Genomic DNA, 13,056 nt, shown 5'->3' with positions numbered 1-13,056 from the left:
ATGTAGCGGGCGGCGCCGCATCCTGCCGCCGCGCCCGCCCCGCTCGGCCGCAGGTAGGAGCCGGCGGAGCCCGCGCAGCGCCGAGCACCATGACGGAGATGTCCAGCTTCCTGCATGTCGGGGACATCGTGTCCCTGTACGCCGAGGGCTCCGTCAACGGCTTCATCAGCACCCTGGGGTGAGTGCCGGGCACCCGTGCCCCCTCCCCAGCTGCCCCCGCCGCCCTGGCAGCCCCCGCGAGACCCTGCCAGGGACTGGGCTGTGCGCCCTTGGCGCCCCTCTCCGTCCCGCCTGCTCCGGGCGAAGCCCCTTCCCTTCTGCACCCAGCTTTCCAGCTGCCGCTTTGCTTAATTCCAGGTTCAGGTGGGATCCTTCCCCTGCGCCCTGCCCCAGGGGTGACTTGAGCATCGCGAGGTCCCTCCGGCGGCCCCAGCCCCTGAAACGCGGGTGCAGAGCGGGGAATGGGGAGCCGGGGCAGGCGGCGTTGTCCAGGCACGCGGCGGGGTGACCGCAGCCAGGGCGGGTGACGCGAACAATTTCCTCGGTAGGAGCTGACCGACTCTTGTGCGCCGGCGAGCGGGTTGGCGTGGTCCCGCGTGCCTGCAGGGATAAATGCACGCACAACGCCGCGCGCGCGGGTGCTTGCCTACGCACTTGGGTGAGCTCACAACTGCACACACGCCTCTGGAACCAGCTGTGTAGGCGCACACGCAAGATGCACGCAGCTGTGCCCGTACGCTTCTATAAAGACGTGTGCGTGCAGGCAAATGCTGAACCCGAGCAAACCTGCTGGTGCACACGCCCCCATGCACACCTCCGTGTACACATGCACAGTGTGTGCCCCTGAACCGGCGGGAGAACTTTCCCAAGGCCGTTTCAGCGAGGTCTCCGTCACCAGCCTGCTCTCTCAATGCTACCGATGTTGTGCCGCAGTGACGTAGTCTGGGTTTAGCCTTGTCGGTGGCTCGGAGTAGCCCCTGTGTCAGATCATTGATGGCAGGGATGGGAGAGGCCCGTGGCGATCTAGCTGCGATGGGGCCTGCGCCACACTGCTGTGTAGTCTTGGGTTTCTCTTCTCTAAGATCCACACCAGGCTCATTTGCACTGGAGTGTCCACCCTTTTGTTTGGGGAAATTAGTCTGTGCTTTCACAGCCACTGCTATTCGCGTGTTGTCTGTATTCCCATAGCTGTCTTCGCCTTTTTCTTTGCTTCATCCTGGTTCCACCCTAGCTCTGAGGAGGGCAGCCACAAAATCCTCCACGACCACACTTTCAATCGCTCCTGCGATTAAAGGAGCGGAGTTATTTACTGAGAGGGCTTCTCCCCGGGCCTGTTTGCAGAACACGTCTTGTTTGGCTCATTTGCTAGTCAAATAGTTTAGCCAGCCCGGGCCGTAACACTTCATACCCAGCTGAGCACAGCACCGGAAACTCCCCATCCGTTTGTGTTTGACATCCTCTCCAGCAGCAGCCAAAGGGCAGAGGGGAAAGTGAGCCACGGTCCTGGAAGGTGAATTGGTAAGAGTCTCAAGTGCAATCTCCTTTGTTAGCTGAAGTGTCCGGGTCGGGATGGGAAAGTGGTTCCAGCTGCCAAGCAAACATCACAAAGCAGAAATATTAGACAGCAGATAGTCTATGCGGGATTGCCTCTGTCCCCACGATGATCTGAAGCTCTCTTCTTGCGGTTGGGGGGCCTGCGCCATTGCTGAAGATCCCCCTGATGGACTCTGGAGCCTGAGTGAGAGCGTAAACGGGCCCAGCGGGTTTTGTAGAGAAATCAGTGCCAGCACCCTGTGGGCCCTGGGGAAAGGTGGCTTTTGAACGTAGAAGGCTCTGCTTCCCTGAGGCTCTGTTTGGTCCATGATTCTCAACCTTTTAGACACGAAGCGCCCCTCAGTAGATTTGAGGCACCCCTTGATAAACTCGAGGAAAATGCCAGCGCTTAGCTTTCTGTTGCAAGCAACTCAGAAACGCCAAACCAGGCTAGAACTTTTTTGCAATATGGATTCCTATTCGAAACCTCTGGGTTTATCTTGCCAGTCGTGTTTGCACACCTAACATGCACTGAACAGTGGCCCAAATCACCCTGGTTGAGAATCGCGGGTCTACGTGGATGCCTGTGTATAACCAGGGTGGGGGAACATGGAGCTCCTTGTTCTGATCCTGTCAGTCACCGTGCCGGGACCGTTTTGGCTCTAGGCGTGGTGGAGGTTAATGCTTAAGCTTTGCTTTCCTTTTGGTTTAAATTATGAGAGCTCCCAGGCAGTAGAGAGGCTTGCTGTGTTTGCCCTGAGCGGCCACAACGCTGAGCTGACAATTAATGGGATTAATCTTCCAAAAGGAGGAGTTGCTTGAGTCCAAAACTGAACAAAGTGGAGTTTTAAGCCTTAGGGAAGAATCCTGCAGTGCTCTGTAGGAGGCTGGACTTCAGTAAGAAGGTCTGCAAAGCAAGACCTGCACTGCCTGGAAGCCTTTGGCTCTGGGGGGTGCCAATCCTTCCTATGGGGAGCTGTAGCATTGCCTCCTGATGGGATGGCAGGCGAGACGTTGGCCACGTTCGGCCGGGGAAACCCCATGTATAGTTTGGTGCTAAAGGAATGGGGAAGATGCGTGAGCATGAGACGAGGTGCCCAAGGCGACTTTTTGAATGACTAATGACTGTCTAGATTTTGACCCAGATTTGGACTGTGGTAGAGTTCCTGTGGAGGGAGCCCCTAGGTATTTATTTCTGAATCAGTATTACTTTGGTGTTACCATTTCTTTGTTGCTTCAGCAGAAACGCTCCTGCCCGCTCCTGCTGGAGGGCTTTGCGTTGTGAGGTCATGCGGTTCCCTGGCTTTTACTGGGAGATCTCTGATCGCTGGGCTTGATCCTGGTAGCTTTGCTCAAATTGTGGAGTTCAATGCTCTTTGGATAGTCTCCATGCAGTTTTACTGACCTCAGCAAGACTAAGGTGCTACCCGGTATAAGCAAGGGGGCTGGAATCTGGCCTTCTAATATTAAAAAAAAGGATCCCATAGTCTGGTCAGTATCCCCATTTTACAGTAGGAGAAACTGAGGCACACGGAAGGCAAGTGAATTGTTCAAGCCATGGAGTGGGTCACTGGGACAGGCAGAAAAAGAACTGGCTCGTTCTCACCCCTGGGTGTCCGAGCATCCCATTTAACCACGAGACTAGAAAGCACGTAGAGGTGCAGCCTGCGGGCTGGTGGAGGCCGTGAACAATCCTGGTAAAGCGGATGCGATCCCTCCGTGCGCGCGCAGTTACACGTGCGCTTTGGTGCTCGGCTCAACAGAGGCACAGGTCAAGCCCGAGCATTTCAAGGAGGCAAAATGACAGAGCTGGAACGTCAGCGGGAGTTAACAAAAGACTCTCTGGAGATCTTCCTCTTCAGAGACCGAGACGGCGGCAGTGACCAAACGTGTCAGAAGAATTATCCTTGGGCTAAAGAGCATTGCCAATTCCACCCTTCTTCCACCCTAGCATTAGAGGCTTCGCATTAACTGGAGCAGGAGGAGGTGGAGTTGAACAGAGCTGCCAAACTTTACGGTGGTTTTTACGATATGGATGGACGCCCGATAGGAGTCTGCTTGCTCAAGACAGCCACAGCCTCCTCTCCTCCCCGTCCCGTGCCTGACACCCAGCACCTTGCGGGCGGAGGGGGGTGGCGGTGGCGAGCTGACTTCACGGGCAGTCGGTCTGCTGCTGCCGACCAAAGACATCGAAGGGAACTGGCAGTTGCCAATGGCCGAGGACGAAAGCAGCTGCAGAGGTCGCAGAGCTGCATGTTGCACACTTGGCTGAGCAACGGCTGCGGGAGGGAGCGGGCTGTGTTGGTGCACTGGCGACCCAGCCCTCCCCGCACAGGTGGGGTTGTTGCTGCTTAGGGAGTCTTGCTGGTGTGTGCATGCGCTCATCTGTGCACGTGGCTTCAGGGAGAGATTTCCACTGGGGCAGTCGAGCACCTGCCTCCCATGGTCGTGCAGTGCCCGAGTCCCCTCTGAGTCTTCGCAAAGCTCCTGCTCATAAGAAAGTTTCATTTTACATAGCACCGGCAACAGACCTCCGCACGCCTTGTGAATGGTGGGCAGGGGAACCTCCCAAGCCCGTGTCCCAGGGAAGCAGCAATGCACAGTACACATGGGCAGCTCTGCTGTCAGGAGTGATGCTGCTCTGCAGCTGTCCGTGCACCACGGTGTCTGGGTGCCTGCCAGTCGCATGTAAAGCGTTGGGAGTGACCTCCTGTCACGTGTGGCTTGTCTCTCTCCCCTTCTCTGCACTGGTGGCAGGAGGCACTATTTACTCGCTTGAAGCAAAGCATTAGAGCTCGATAGCAAAGTCTGAAATGCTGAGCCTCATGGGTCTTCTGCATGACACGGACTAGAGTCACGGCACCAGGGAGTCATGGTATGCTGGGGGGAGGAGGGGAATAGCCACACCTTCAGCTGTTTCACAATCTCCGGGAGGGAGCATCCTCCAGATCTTGCAGGTCCCAGGGTGGGTTACGTGGTGCTAAGAATAACTCCCTGCAGGTACACACAGTGGTTTCGTCTCGCAGCGCTTCACAAAGGTGGACGACTTTTATCAGCACTGAGAGTAGGGGAAACTGAGGCACGGATGCTTTTTGGAGTTGATTATGCAAATCCTTGGCAGAGGCTGGACTACAACCCAGGTCTTCTGCTTCTGCCCTCCAGCCTTACCTGCCTTTTCTGACTTGCGACTATGTCTTCTCCTAGAGACGTATCTTGGACTCCGGTGCACTGCTTAAAGGACTGCTGCAGTCCACTCCCCCGGAGCACCCTGGGGCGTGTGGCATAGGCTGCTGAGCTCAGTGACGCCAAGAAGGGAGCTCTGAGATCACGCAGCCGGGGGCAGGCATTGCTGGGTATGCACATGCTGGCTGTGCAATGGGGAAGGGCCCTGTGTACACACCTGAATAGGAGCCTGCTGCTTAATGCAAAATCACACCTTTGATAACCGCCCTTGTGATTGCAGGTGGATTTAAGGGGTGGGACTGCTGGGCAAAGGATAACTTGATAGCCCTGGGTCAGAGAGAGCTTGCCTCCAAGCTGTTTTGAAAGTGTTGTTTCTTCCTCCTTCGTCCTGCTCTAAGCATGCAGGGCTGTGGGCCCGATTCCCTGCCCCTTTCTCTAATCTGACGGGGCTGTAGGGGGAGTGGCGGGGACTTCTGGGGGCAATAGGGAAGCCAGCATGGAGCTGGGGACTGGTAAAGGGATGGAAAGAGTCTTGCTTTTGCACTGCTGGTTTGATGCCAACCTAGGCTGTGAATGACCAGGAGCTTAACTGCTGCCGGTGTTCGTACCAGGGCCTGTGGGGAGGAGCTGGCTTCAGCTGTAGGTATCAGAGTTGTCAGCTGCTGCTAAAGTGGTCCTCATGGGTGGCCTCTGCAGTGGGCCGGAGGCTGACTAGCCTGTTAGGCTGACCTGTCCAGGACAGGGGGCCTGTTCACGGACGGGGGGAAAGCTCTCTCTTGTCCACTGTCCAGTACAGACGTTCCAGCTCAGGATTGTACATCTGGCCTCTTTCACGAGCATCGAGCTTGCGTAATTTGTTTTTTAAGGTCTCCTGAAGGATTGAGCTAGTTCTGCTCAGGTCACAGCTGAAACGGCGCGATCGGAAACAGACCCCAGCACTCCGTGCTTCCCCGCCACTGGAAAGGCTTCAAGAAGTAGTATCGAGCTCACGGGATGTTGCAAGTTCATGCTTCTAAGACAGCTGCCAGGATCCTCTTCCAACACATGTGCAAGCTTTGCCATGGGGATATGCCCTGCATGACTAGCCCTGGCTTACTCACAGGCTCACTAAAGGTGCTCGGAGAAATTGGCTCTTCTTGGGGTAGCTAGGTCACTTAAACTAGAGCCCAGTGCAAGAGCCTAGCTCCTAGGCCATCCTGGCTGCATTCATGGGTCTGCTCTCTCTGCTTTCTAATGCTTGCTCCCAGGAGCTCAGAGTAGAGTCCAGGCTTCCAAACTCTTCCCCAGACCTCTTCAAGGGTGCAACACATCTCTGGAGGTAGCTGATGAACCTACAGCTTCCCAAGGCATCGAGATAATCTATCTAAATGGATCCTAAAGATTCAAAGCATTCCTTTCAGAGCCAACCGAACTGTAGCTATGGCCCTTTTATGTTGACTGCTGGCTGACTGGATCCCCTTGTATACTGAAACCTCCTGCTTCCACTAAACTTCTGGCCACTAAGGGCAGTCCCATTGAAATCATCAGAATTACTCGCATCTGACAATGAGCCAGATGCTGATGGACTTGCCGAGGCTGAAAGCAGTAGATTCAGACCCTAAGCCTATCACCCGGGACACTCATGGGTTGTTTTAGATAAAGGCATCAAAACTGCTCTCGCTTACCTTTGTCTTTCTCCAGATGCTCAAACATAGAGGGGCTGGTTCTTGCTCGCAGTTGCAGCATGCTCTATGCAGCTTTAGGACTGAAAGGTCTCAACCAGGGTGCCTTGACATCCTTTCTGGGGTGCTGTGGGGGGCTATGCAGTGTTAGCACCATTAGGGGCGCAAACACGAGTCACAAGATAAACCCAGAGATTTCAGCTAGGAATCCATGGTGTTAAAAACATTCTGCCCTGCTTTGGTCATTTTGAGTTCTTTGCAACAGAAAAACAGTTCTGTTGTTTTTCTGCAGTCAAAAAACAAATGAAAACTAGGAGCTGGCATTTTCCAAGGGATGCCTTGAATGTAAGAAGATTGAGTATCGGTGGCCTACACAGTTCTCTAAAGCATGTACATGCCAAAACTCTGCGTAAGCAATGTTCCATAAGCACGCTGGGTGTATCTACACATAACACTTTAATGCGCATTAGCCTAAGTGTCTACACGTGTGTGCCCTTAATGTGCATTAAACATGGTGAATTTAGTTACAAACAGTTGAAGCGCAAAAACACACACATAGATGCATTAAAACACATTAACACTGTGTGGACTGACTTGGGATGAAAGTTAGTCCCAAGTCAGTCCACACACACAACATTAATGCCTGCACTTGTAGCACCAACCTAAACCCGCTTAATGCGCATTAAGCTAATGTGCACGAAATATAGGGGCTGTTAAATGCACTTGTAGGCCCACCCACTGTTACCATTGCTTTGGTGTTTGTAGCCCCCCAAACTCAGTAGTTTCCCTTATTTAAAAATATTCTGCCACCAGTCCTGGAATTGACTTGCTGTCATTTGCAAGGCTTCTAATAATCAGTTTTATCCTTGAATATAATGGCAGTCGCCTGCCCCCAGTCTGGCCATCTCTTCTCCTCTTCAAAACTGCTACTAGCTGCAAAACTGGCCTGGTCTCATCAGTTCTACTAGCAGGTCTTTGAGAGCTGCTTTCCCTTCACCATCTCATGTGCCAGCATTGTGCAGCGCCGTTGCCTTGCAAAGCAGTGAGCGGTGAGAAAGATGCAAGGCGCTCACATGGTTTGTGCACTTATTTGATGGTTGATGCCATTTATGGAATTGGCAAAAAGTTGGGACTGGCATCATGTTATGCAGTTAAGTGAATTATGAGTGAAGTGCACTGTAATAAAGAGCTGTAGCCATTGTCTTGGCCCTTGTCGGTGCCCCCCCCAACTAATCTTACAGGGTTCATTTTGTCCTATCAGATCCACGCTGTTGTTGTAGCAAAGGCAGCTCTAGCGTGGTGAGCTTTCTTGTACCGCTGAGACACCTAATGCCAGGTATTAGTTGAATCATGTCTGTACCTCGGCAGCATGATACATGACTCACGTCAGTAGTGACAGAAACCTTTGTTTTCCGTTCCCTTATTCAAGAACAGTATTGCGGCATATCAGTTTAATAAAAACAAAACTTTGCGTTCCTGCGGAGTACTAATCCCAGGCTTAAAGGATCTGAAACCACTTTCTGTTCATTAACCAATGGAGGCTCCCAATGCAGCTGGGGTCAGTGCTTTTAATCCCACATTATGGATTGGTAAATCCAGGCACTCGGAGGATAAGGCCAAACTTCCAACTTGGCTGGAGTCAGTGGGAGTGGTTCTTGGCACCTCTGTGAAATCGTGCTAGTTTTATCCAAGCACTTAAAGCTTAATCTTACAAAGCCAGGTTTTCAAGGGAATTTGGGCTCTTAAAGGCACCAGGTATCTCATAGGTTTTTCAAAAAGTGCTGACTGGACACCTAATTCCCCATAAGAGTCAGGTGTCTAACTTGCAGAAGCAGTGAATATCCCTGTGTGCCAATAGGTGCCTAAATCCCTTTGTAAATGATGTACTGGTGCAGGACTAAGCCTCTTAGAGTACCCCAGCTCCTTCTGAAAGTCAGTGGGGACAGGTCCCCTTGGCTCTTGAAAACTGCAGCTCCACAATTGAAAGCTTTGCCTCAAGCCCTGCGCGACCGGCCGGCCAGTACCAAAGCTCCCAGCAACCAGTGCCCACAGCGTGTGCGGAGTGGGGGGACAAGGCTGCAGGAAACTTTCCTGCATCTTCCTGATGGGCATGGATATCCACAGGACCAGGGTGCTTTCTAGTAGCTGAGCATGGGTCCCTGCCATGTCTGCACATAGCTCCAGCTTCTCCCCTTTGAGACACGGGTTCTTCCTTGCCCTGCTCCCCGGGGTTGCCACACAGCTCTTTGGGATGGGGCAATGGAGACTTTTCTCCTTTTGCGGCCCAGATGCCGAAATGCTCGGATTAGTTTGCTCTGTCGTGACTCAGGCCCATCCCCTGCTGCCACGGGTGGGCGTCCTGTTTTCAGCAGGGGTGCCATGCAGGGCTTCCTGTGCGCGTGTGGGTAGCAGGGAGGGGCAGTGCATGGCACCCTCCCTCCTCTGCTATCGCTTGGCCTTTCCTCCCTGTGCTACAGATGGGGAATGGGAAGCAGGGGCTGTAATTAGCAGCTTCAGAGGAAATATGTACACATGGAGAGTCTGGGCTGCAGATAAGGGGAGTGAACCCCCCCCCTCCTCCCTCCCAGCTGCTATTGCCATGCACACATAACTCTGCCTGTGGTCTAATTGCTCCCTTTGGAGTTAAGTCAGTGGTTGAACTACCCACCCCCTTTTTAGTAATAATAAAAAAGACTTTGGCATGGGGCATCGCTCTTCTCTTATGCTCTGCAAAAACCAGCTCCCCTCTCTGCTAGGTTTCTTTCCGCCTCCCTCTCTTGCCGTCCCGCCTCCGCCTCCCACCGCCCCCTGTGCCACGTTCCTGTGGTGCCCGTGCGGGCTCGAGGGACACAAGTTTGCATCTAGCAGCCCAGCAGCAGCGCTGGACACGGCCCGGGTTGTGACAAAGCCCCTCTGTTCCCCAGCCCACAGCAGGCCCTCAGCATTGTTGAAAATCATGAGTCAGGCTCCCCGGCATCAGATTTAAACAAACAATGTGTTGCCTTGTCATTTTTAGTGCCTTCTTTGGGGGAATTTCCCTTGTTTGCTGAGCCATTACGTTTGTCTCCTTTTGCGGCCCCAGTCTCGAAATGCTCATACAGTCGTGACTTGGGGTTAACCCCTACTGCCACCCGATGCAGCGTCCCCATGGCCTGCCAGGCTAGAAGAATACTGCTCCTTGCACAGGCGTGCCGCGGTTCTTGTGTGAATCCCAGGAGGCCGGGAGCTGGGACTTTACGACAAACACCCCATGTCACCAGCCTTGCAACAGGAGTGAGAGAGTTTCACAGCTAGTTATGACTCCCTAGCGCGGTAGCATCGGTTCACAGACACTATTCCCTTCCTGTTTGCAGGGCCTGGTCTACATCTTAGCCCAGGTGATAGAAGGGGTTGGGGTTTTTTTTGAAGGGGTTGGGAGTTTCCATTGGTTTCACTGGGCTTTGGATGAGGTCCCCGTGCCTGGATTTCCTGTCTCCTGGCCCCCTGCGACACAGACCACTGCTGGGTGCTGGCTCTGATCGGTTGGACAGGGCTAGATGCGATTTAACAGTCCCAAACAAATGAGACTGCTGGAAGGTCTTGCTCTTGTAGCCTACGAGACAGCTTGATGGGAATGGAGAGGGAGCCAGACAGAAACCATATAATTTGTGAGACCTCATTATTACCATGTTGTGTTACAGTCGGGTCCCCAGGCCCCCGGGTGCTGTAAATTGCAGGTGGTTTCTGTCCCAAAGAGCTTTTGTTGCATCAGTTGAAAACGGCTTTAGAAACCGGCCAGAAGAACTAAGCCACAGTCTGCTTCTTCGCAGCTCCTGGCCACTTCCGAGCAAGCCTGCTGGGGCCTGAGCTCTGGGGAGCAGGCTGGCAGGGCGAGCTGTGGATGGGACCATTTCAGCTGCAGGCATGGGAGCCTTTTTTGTCTGATTTAGACCCACGCCATGACAGCCCTTTGTCGAATGAAGCTGTCACCCTACAGGCTTGGCCGTGCAGAAGTGATGCTGCGGCTGTGATGGTCCGGACCTGTTATCCCAGGGGTCATCGTGCCACTTTGCAGCCACGTGGCATGGTGGTGCGATTGAGGCACGGGTCTGACACTCAGGAAGTCTGGGCTTTTCTCCTCGCTCCGTAGCAAATTGTGCATCATGTGGCATGAGTTGTTTTACCTCCCTGTGCTGCCCCTACCTCCCCCCCTGCCCCATGATCCTGTGATGGGCATTCACGCACCAGATGCTCTCCCATCCCTTGGATTCTGCACTTAGTGCAGACCTGTGTATGCGCAAATGCGTCTCCGCGTGCTCAATTCAGCCCCCGCTGCCCTCGGCAGGTGAAGACAAGCCTCTCACTTCCTAACCCCGGGTGCAGGAGTGGTGACTAGTCATCTGGATTCCCTCAGCCCATTTCCTCGGCAGAGCGAGATGAGGAGGGAGCAAGCCAAAGTGGCAAAGCAGGTATGGCCAGCCTCTCTGGAGGAGCTTGTTTCCCAGCTACACCCACTGCCCCTCATGGTGCTGCAGGGCCAGGGCCAGGGCCATCTCCAACACCTGCCAGGCCTCTGCTCAGATAGGTCGTGGCGTGCAGAGCAGCTGCTGGCTTCCCTGAAGACGAGGGGTCGCAACGTGGAGCACGGCTGTGGTTTGAAAAGACCACGTCCATCCACAGCCTCGGTTCCTCAGAACAAAGCCCGTGTGTGTTTGGGATCTGTCTGACGTCCCCCTGCCCCTTGCCCGAGACCAGTTGCATCGAGGAAGGGCGTTTTGGCAAAGCCGAAGGAGCTGCGTTGCGCAGCTTGACAGCGCTTCTCCAGTTGTCTGGAAGCAGTGCAGTAACTTTCAAATACTGCAGCAGCTTGGTCCCAGCGATCCAGGGAATGGGCTGTGCTGTGTTGAATCCCATGTGCGCATCTCACACGCGTTGCTTTTTCTTTCTGTCGGTGCTGCTCCTTGATTTCTGCTGAGATTGGCAGCCAAAGCACTGGGATAGAGCCAGGGATCCTACGGTCGCACCTGGAGGTGTGACAGCCGGTCCCTTTGCCTAGCCCGGAGCGACTCCATTGTCAAGAGAGGATTCCCCTTGCATCGCCCCTTCAGCTGGATCCATAGCATCCCGGTGTCTGGACAGGGACACGAGATGCTGTGGAGTGGGAATATGTCTATGGCATTATTCTCACGACCAGGGATCCTGGTTTTCTCTGATTTAAAAAAAAAAAAAATCCCCAATTTTCAAATTTAAAAAAGTAACCCAAAATCCACATTGTTCTGTGATTAAAATGAAGCACCTCTCTCTCTCATATAGCATTTCATTTTAATCACGGAAAAATGTGGATTTTGGGTTCCTTCTTTTGATCTGAAAATGAGGGGGTTATCAGAGAAAACCAGGATCCCTGCTCATGATGGAGCTTTGCTTTGCTTTCTGCAGCCATCCTCCAAGGGCACTGTGGGCCAGTCACTTTGGCAGGCATGCCACCCATTAGCCACATAACCTCCCTGAGTGCCACTCTGATCCCCTTCTGCTGCCCGATATGCTGTTCTGCTTTTTGCTCCCTGCCCAGTCTCTTGCTCTGCTTTATGCTCCCTGTCCTATCTCCTGCTATGCTGTCTGTCCCCTCCTTTGTTTGCCACGTGCCATGCACAGAGGCTGCCCATGCCACTTGTGCTGCAGGCTGGCCATCCCCGTCCTAGGGGATCGATGGATGGGCGAGTGCTGGAATATATGGGCAGCTCAGAATGGTGCATGGTGAAGACCACGAGGGTTTTCCTGGGTGAAGGGTCCTGCTAGGTGCTGGTTGAGTCGGGACCCAGATGTAGGTCTCGTGTGGGGCCAGTGCTGTACAGAACAGAGGAAGTCGCGCTGTGCATCCAGCATCGCGTGGTATCCCCTCTGCTTAGACTCGCACCGTGAGGCAGCGGAGCAGCTGGCTTGGTAGCGCTGAGGTTTGCGGTGATGCTGCTGAGCTCAGCTGAGTTGCTGTCGCTGAGACGTTGTCCCTGTGCTTGTTTCCAGGTTGGTTGATGACCGCTGCGTGGTGGAGCCAGCAGCCGGCGACCTGGATAATCCGCCCAAGAAGTTCCGAGGTAAGAGGCCGTAGGGCAGAGTCCAAGCAGCCGTGCTCCACTGGACGTGGTCCCATGCATCACTCTTTTCTCCCCCGGCGCTGGGACATCTCCAGTAGGACGAGTAGCTATTGCAAGCTCCTGTTCTAACATCGGGCCAGAGGTTCATGTTGCAGCTCTGCGCCACTCCTTGGCGCTGTAGGTGCCGTTATTGTCAGCCCCAGCAAAACTTTGTAGGGCCTGTGAATCTGCCTGCGTCCTCTGTCCTTTGCAAAGCGGCACGGGAGAATTTGCACTGATACACAACATGGTGGGTGTCAGGCAGGCATCTTCTAGCAGGAATAAATCCTTCCCTCTTACTGCCTTTCCTTGCTTGATTCCTCCGGCGGTCTCTGGCTGTGACTGTCGCAGTGGCTGGGCTGTTCTCTGCACACACTGGAGCATGTACACTGCTCTTTAGGTCTAGCTGGGTCTGGAGGGTGGTTTTTTTATTTGAATTGCAAGAACTGCGCCTGAGATGAGGGTCGTATTGTTGGGGGGTTATTGTTAGTTAGGTGTATTAAAATAGTGCCTCGCTGGCCACAATCAGTGTTATAAATACACAGGATAGTTGACTGTCCTCGCCAAGA

At 53.8% G+C, this 13,056-nt stretch overlaps 1 protein-coding gene across 2 annotated transcripts in view; it reads left to right on the top strand.

The window, feature by feature from the left end:
* Positions 1-15: 15 nt before the first annotated feature.
* Positions 16-13,056, top strand: part of ITPR3 (inositol 1,4,5-trisphosphate receptor type 3) — an 85,056-nt gene continuing 72,015 nt past the window's right edge. Inside the window, exons 1-2 of one of the 2 annotated variants that reach the window (XM_019514191.1) lie at positions 16-178; positions 12,378-12,448. In XM_019514191.1, the coding sequence (XP_019369736.1) occupies positions 90-178; positions 12,378-12,448 (160 nt within the window). In that variant the 5' untranslated portion in view covers positions 16-89. The remainder of the gene's footprint in view (positions 179-12,377; positions 12,449-13,056) is intronic. The other variant, XM_019514190.1, reaches the window with a different exon arrangement.

This window comes from Gavialis gangeticus, unplaced genomic scaffold (assembly GCF_001723915.1).
Source record: "Gavialis gangeticus isolate Ggan-Ray unplaced genomic scaffold, GavGan_comp1, whole genome shotgun sequence".
In the NCBI taxonomy this organism is placed as follows: domain Eukaryota; kingdom Metazoa; phylum Chordata; order Crocodylia; family Gavialidae; genus Gavialis; species Gavialis gangeticus.
This window is presented reverse-complemented; position numbering and strand designations above follow the sequence as displayed.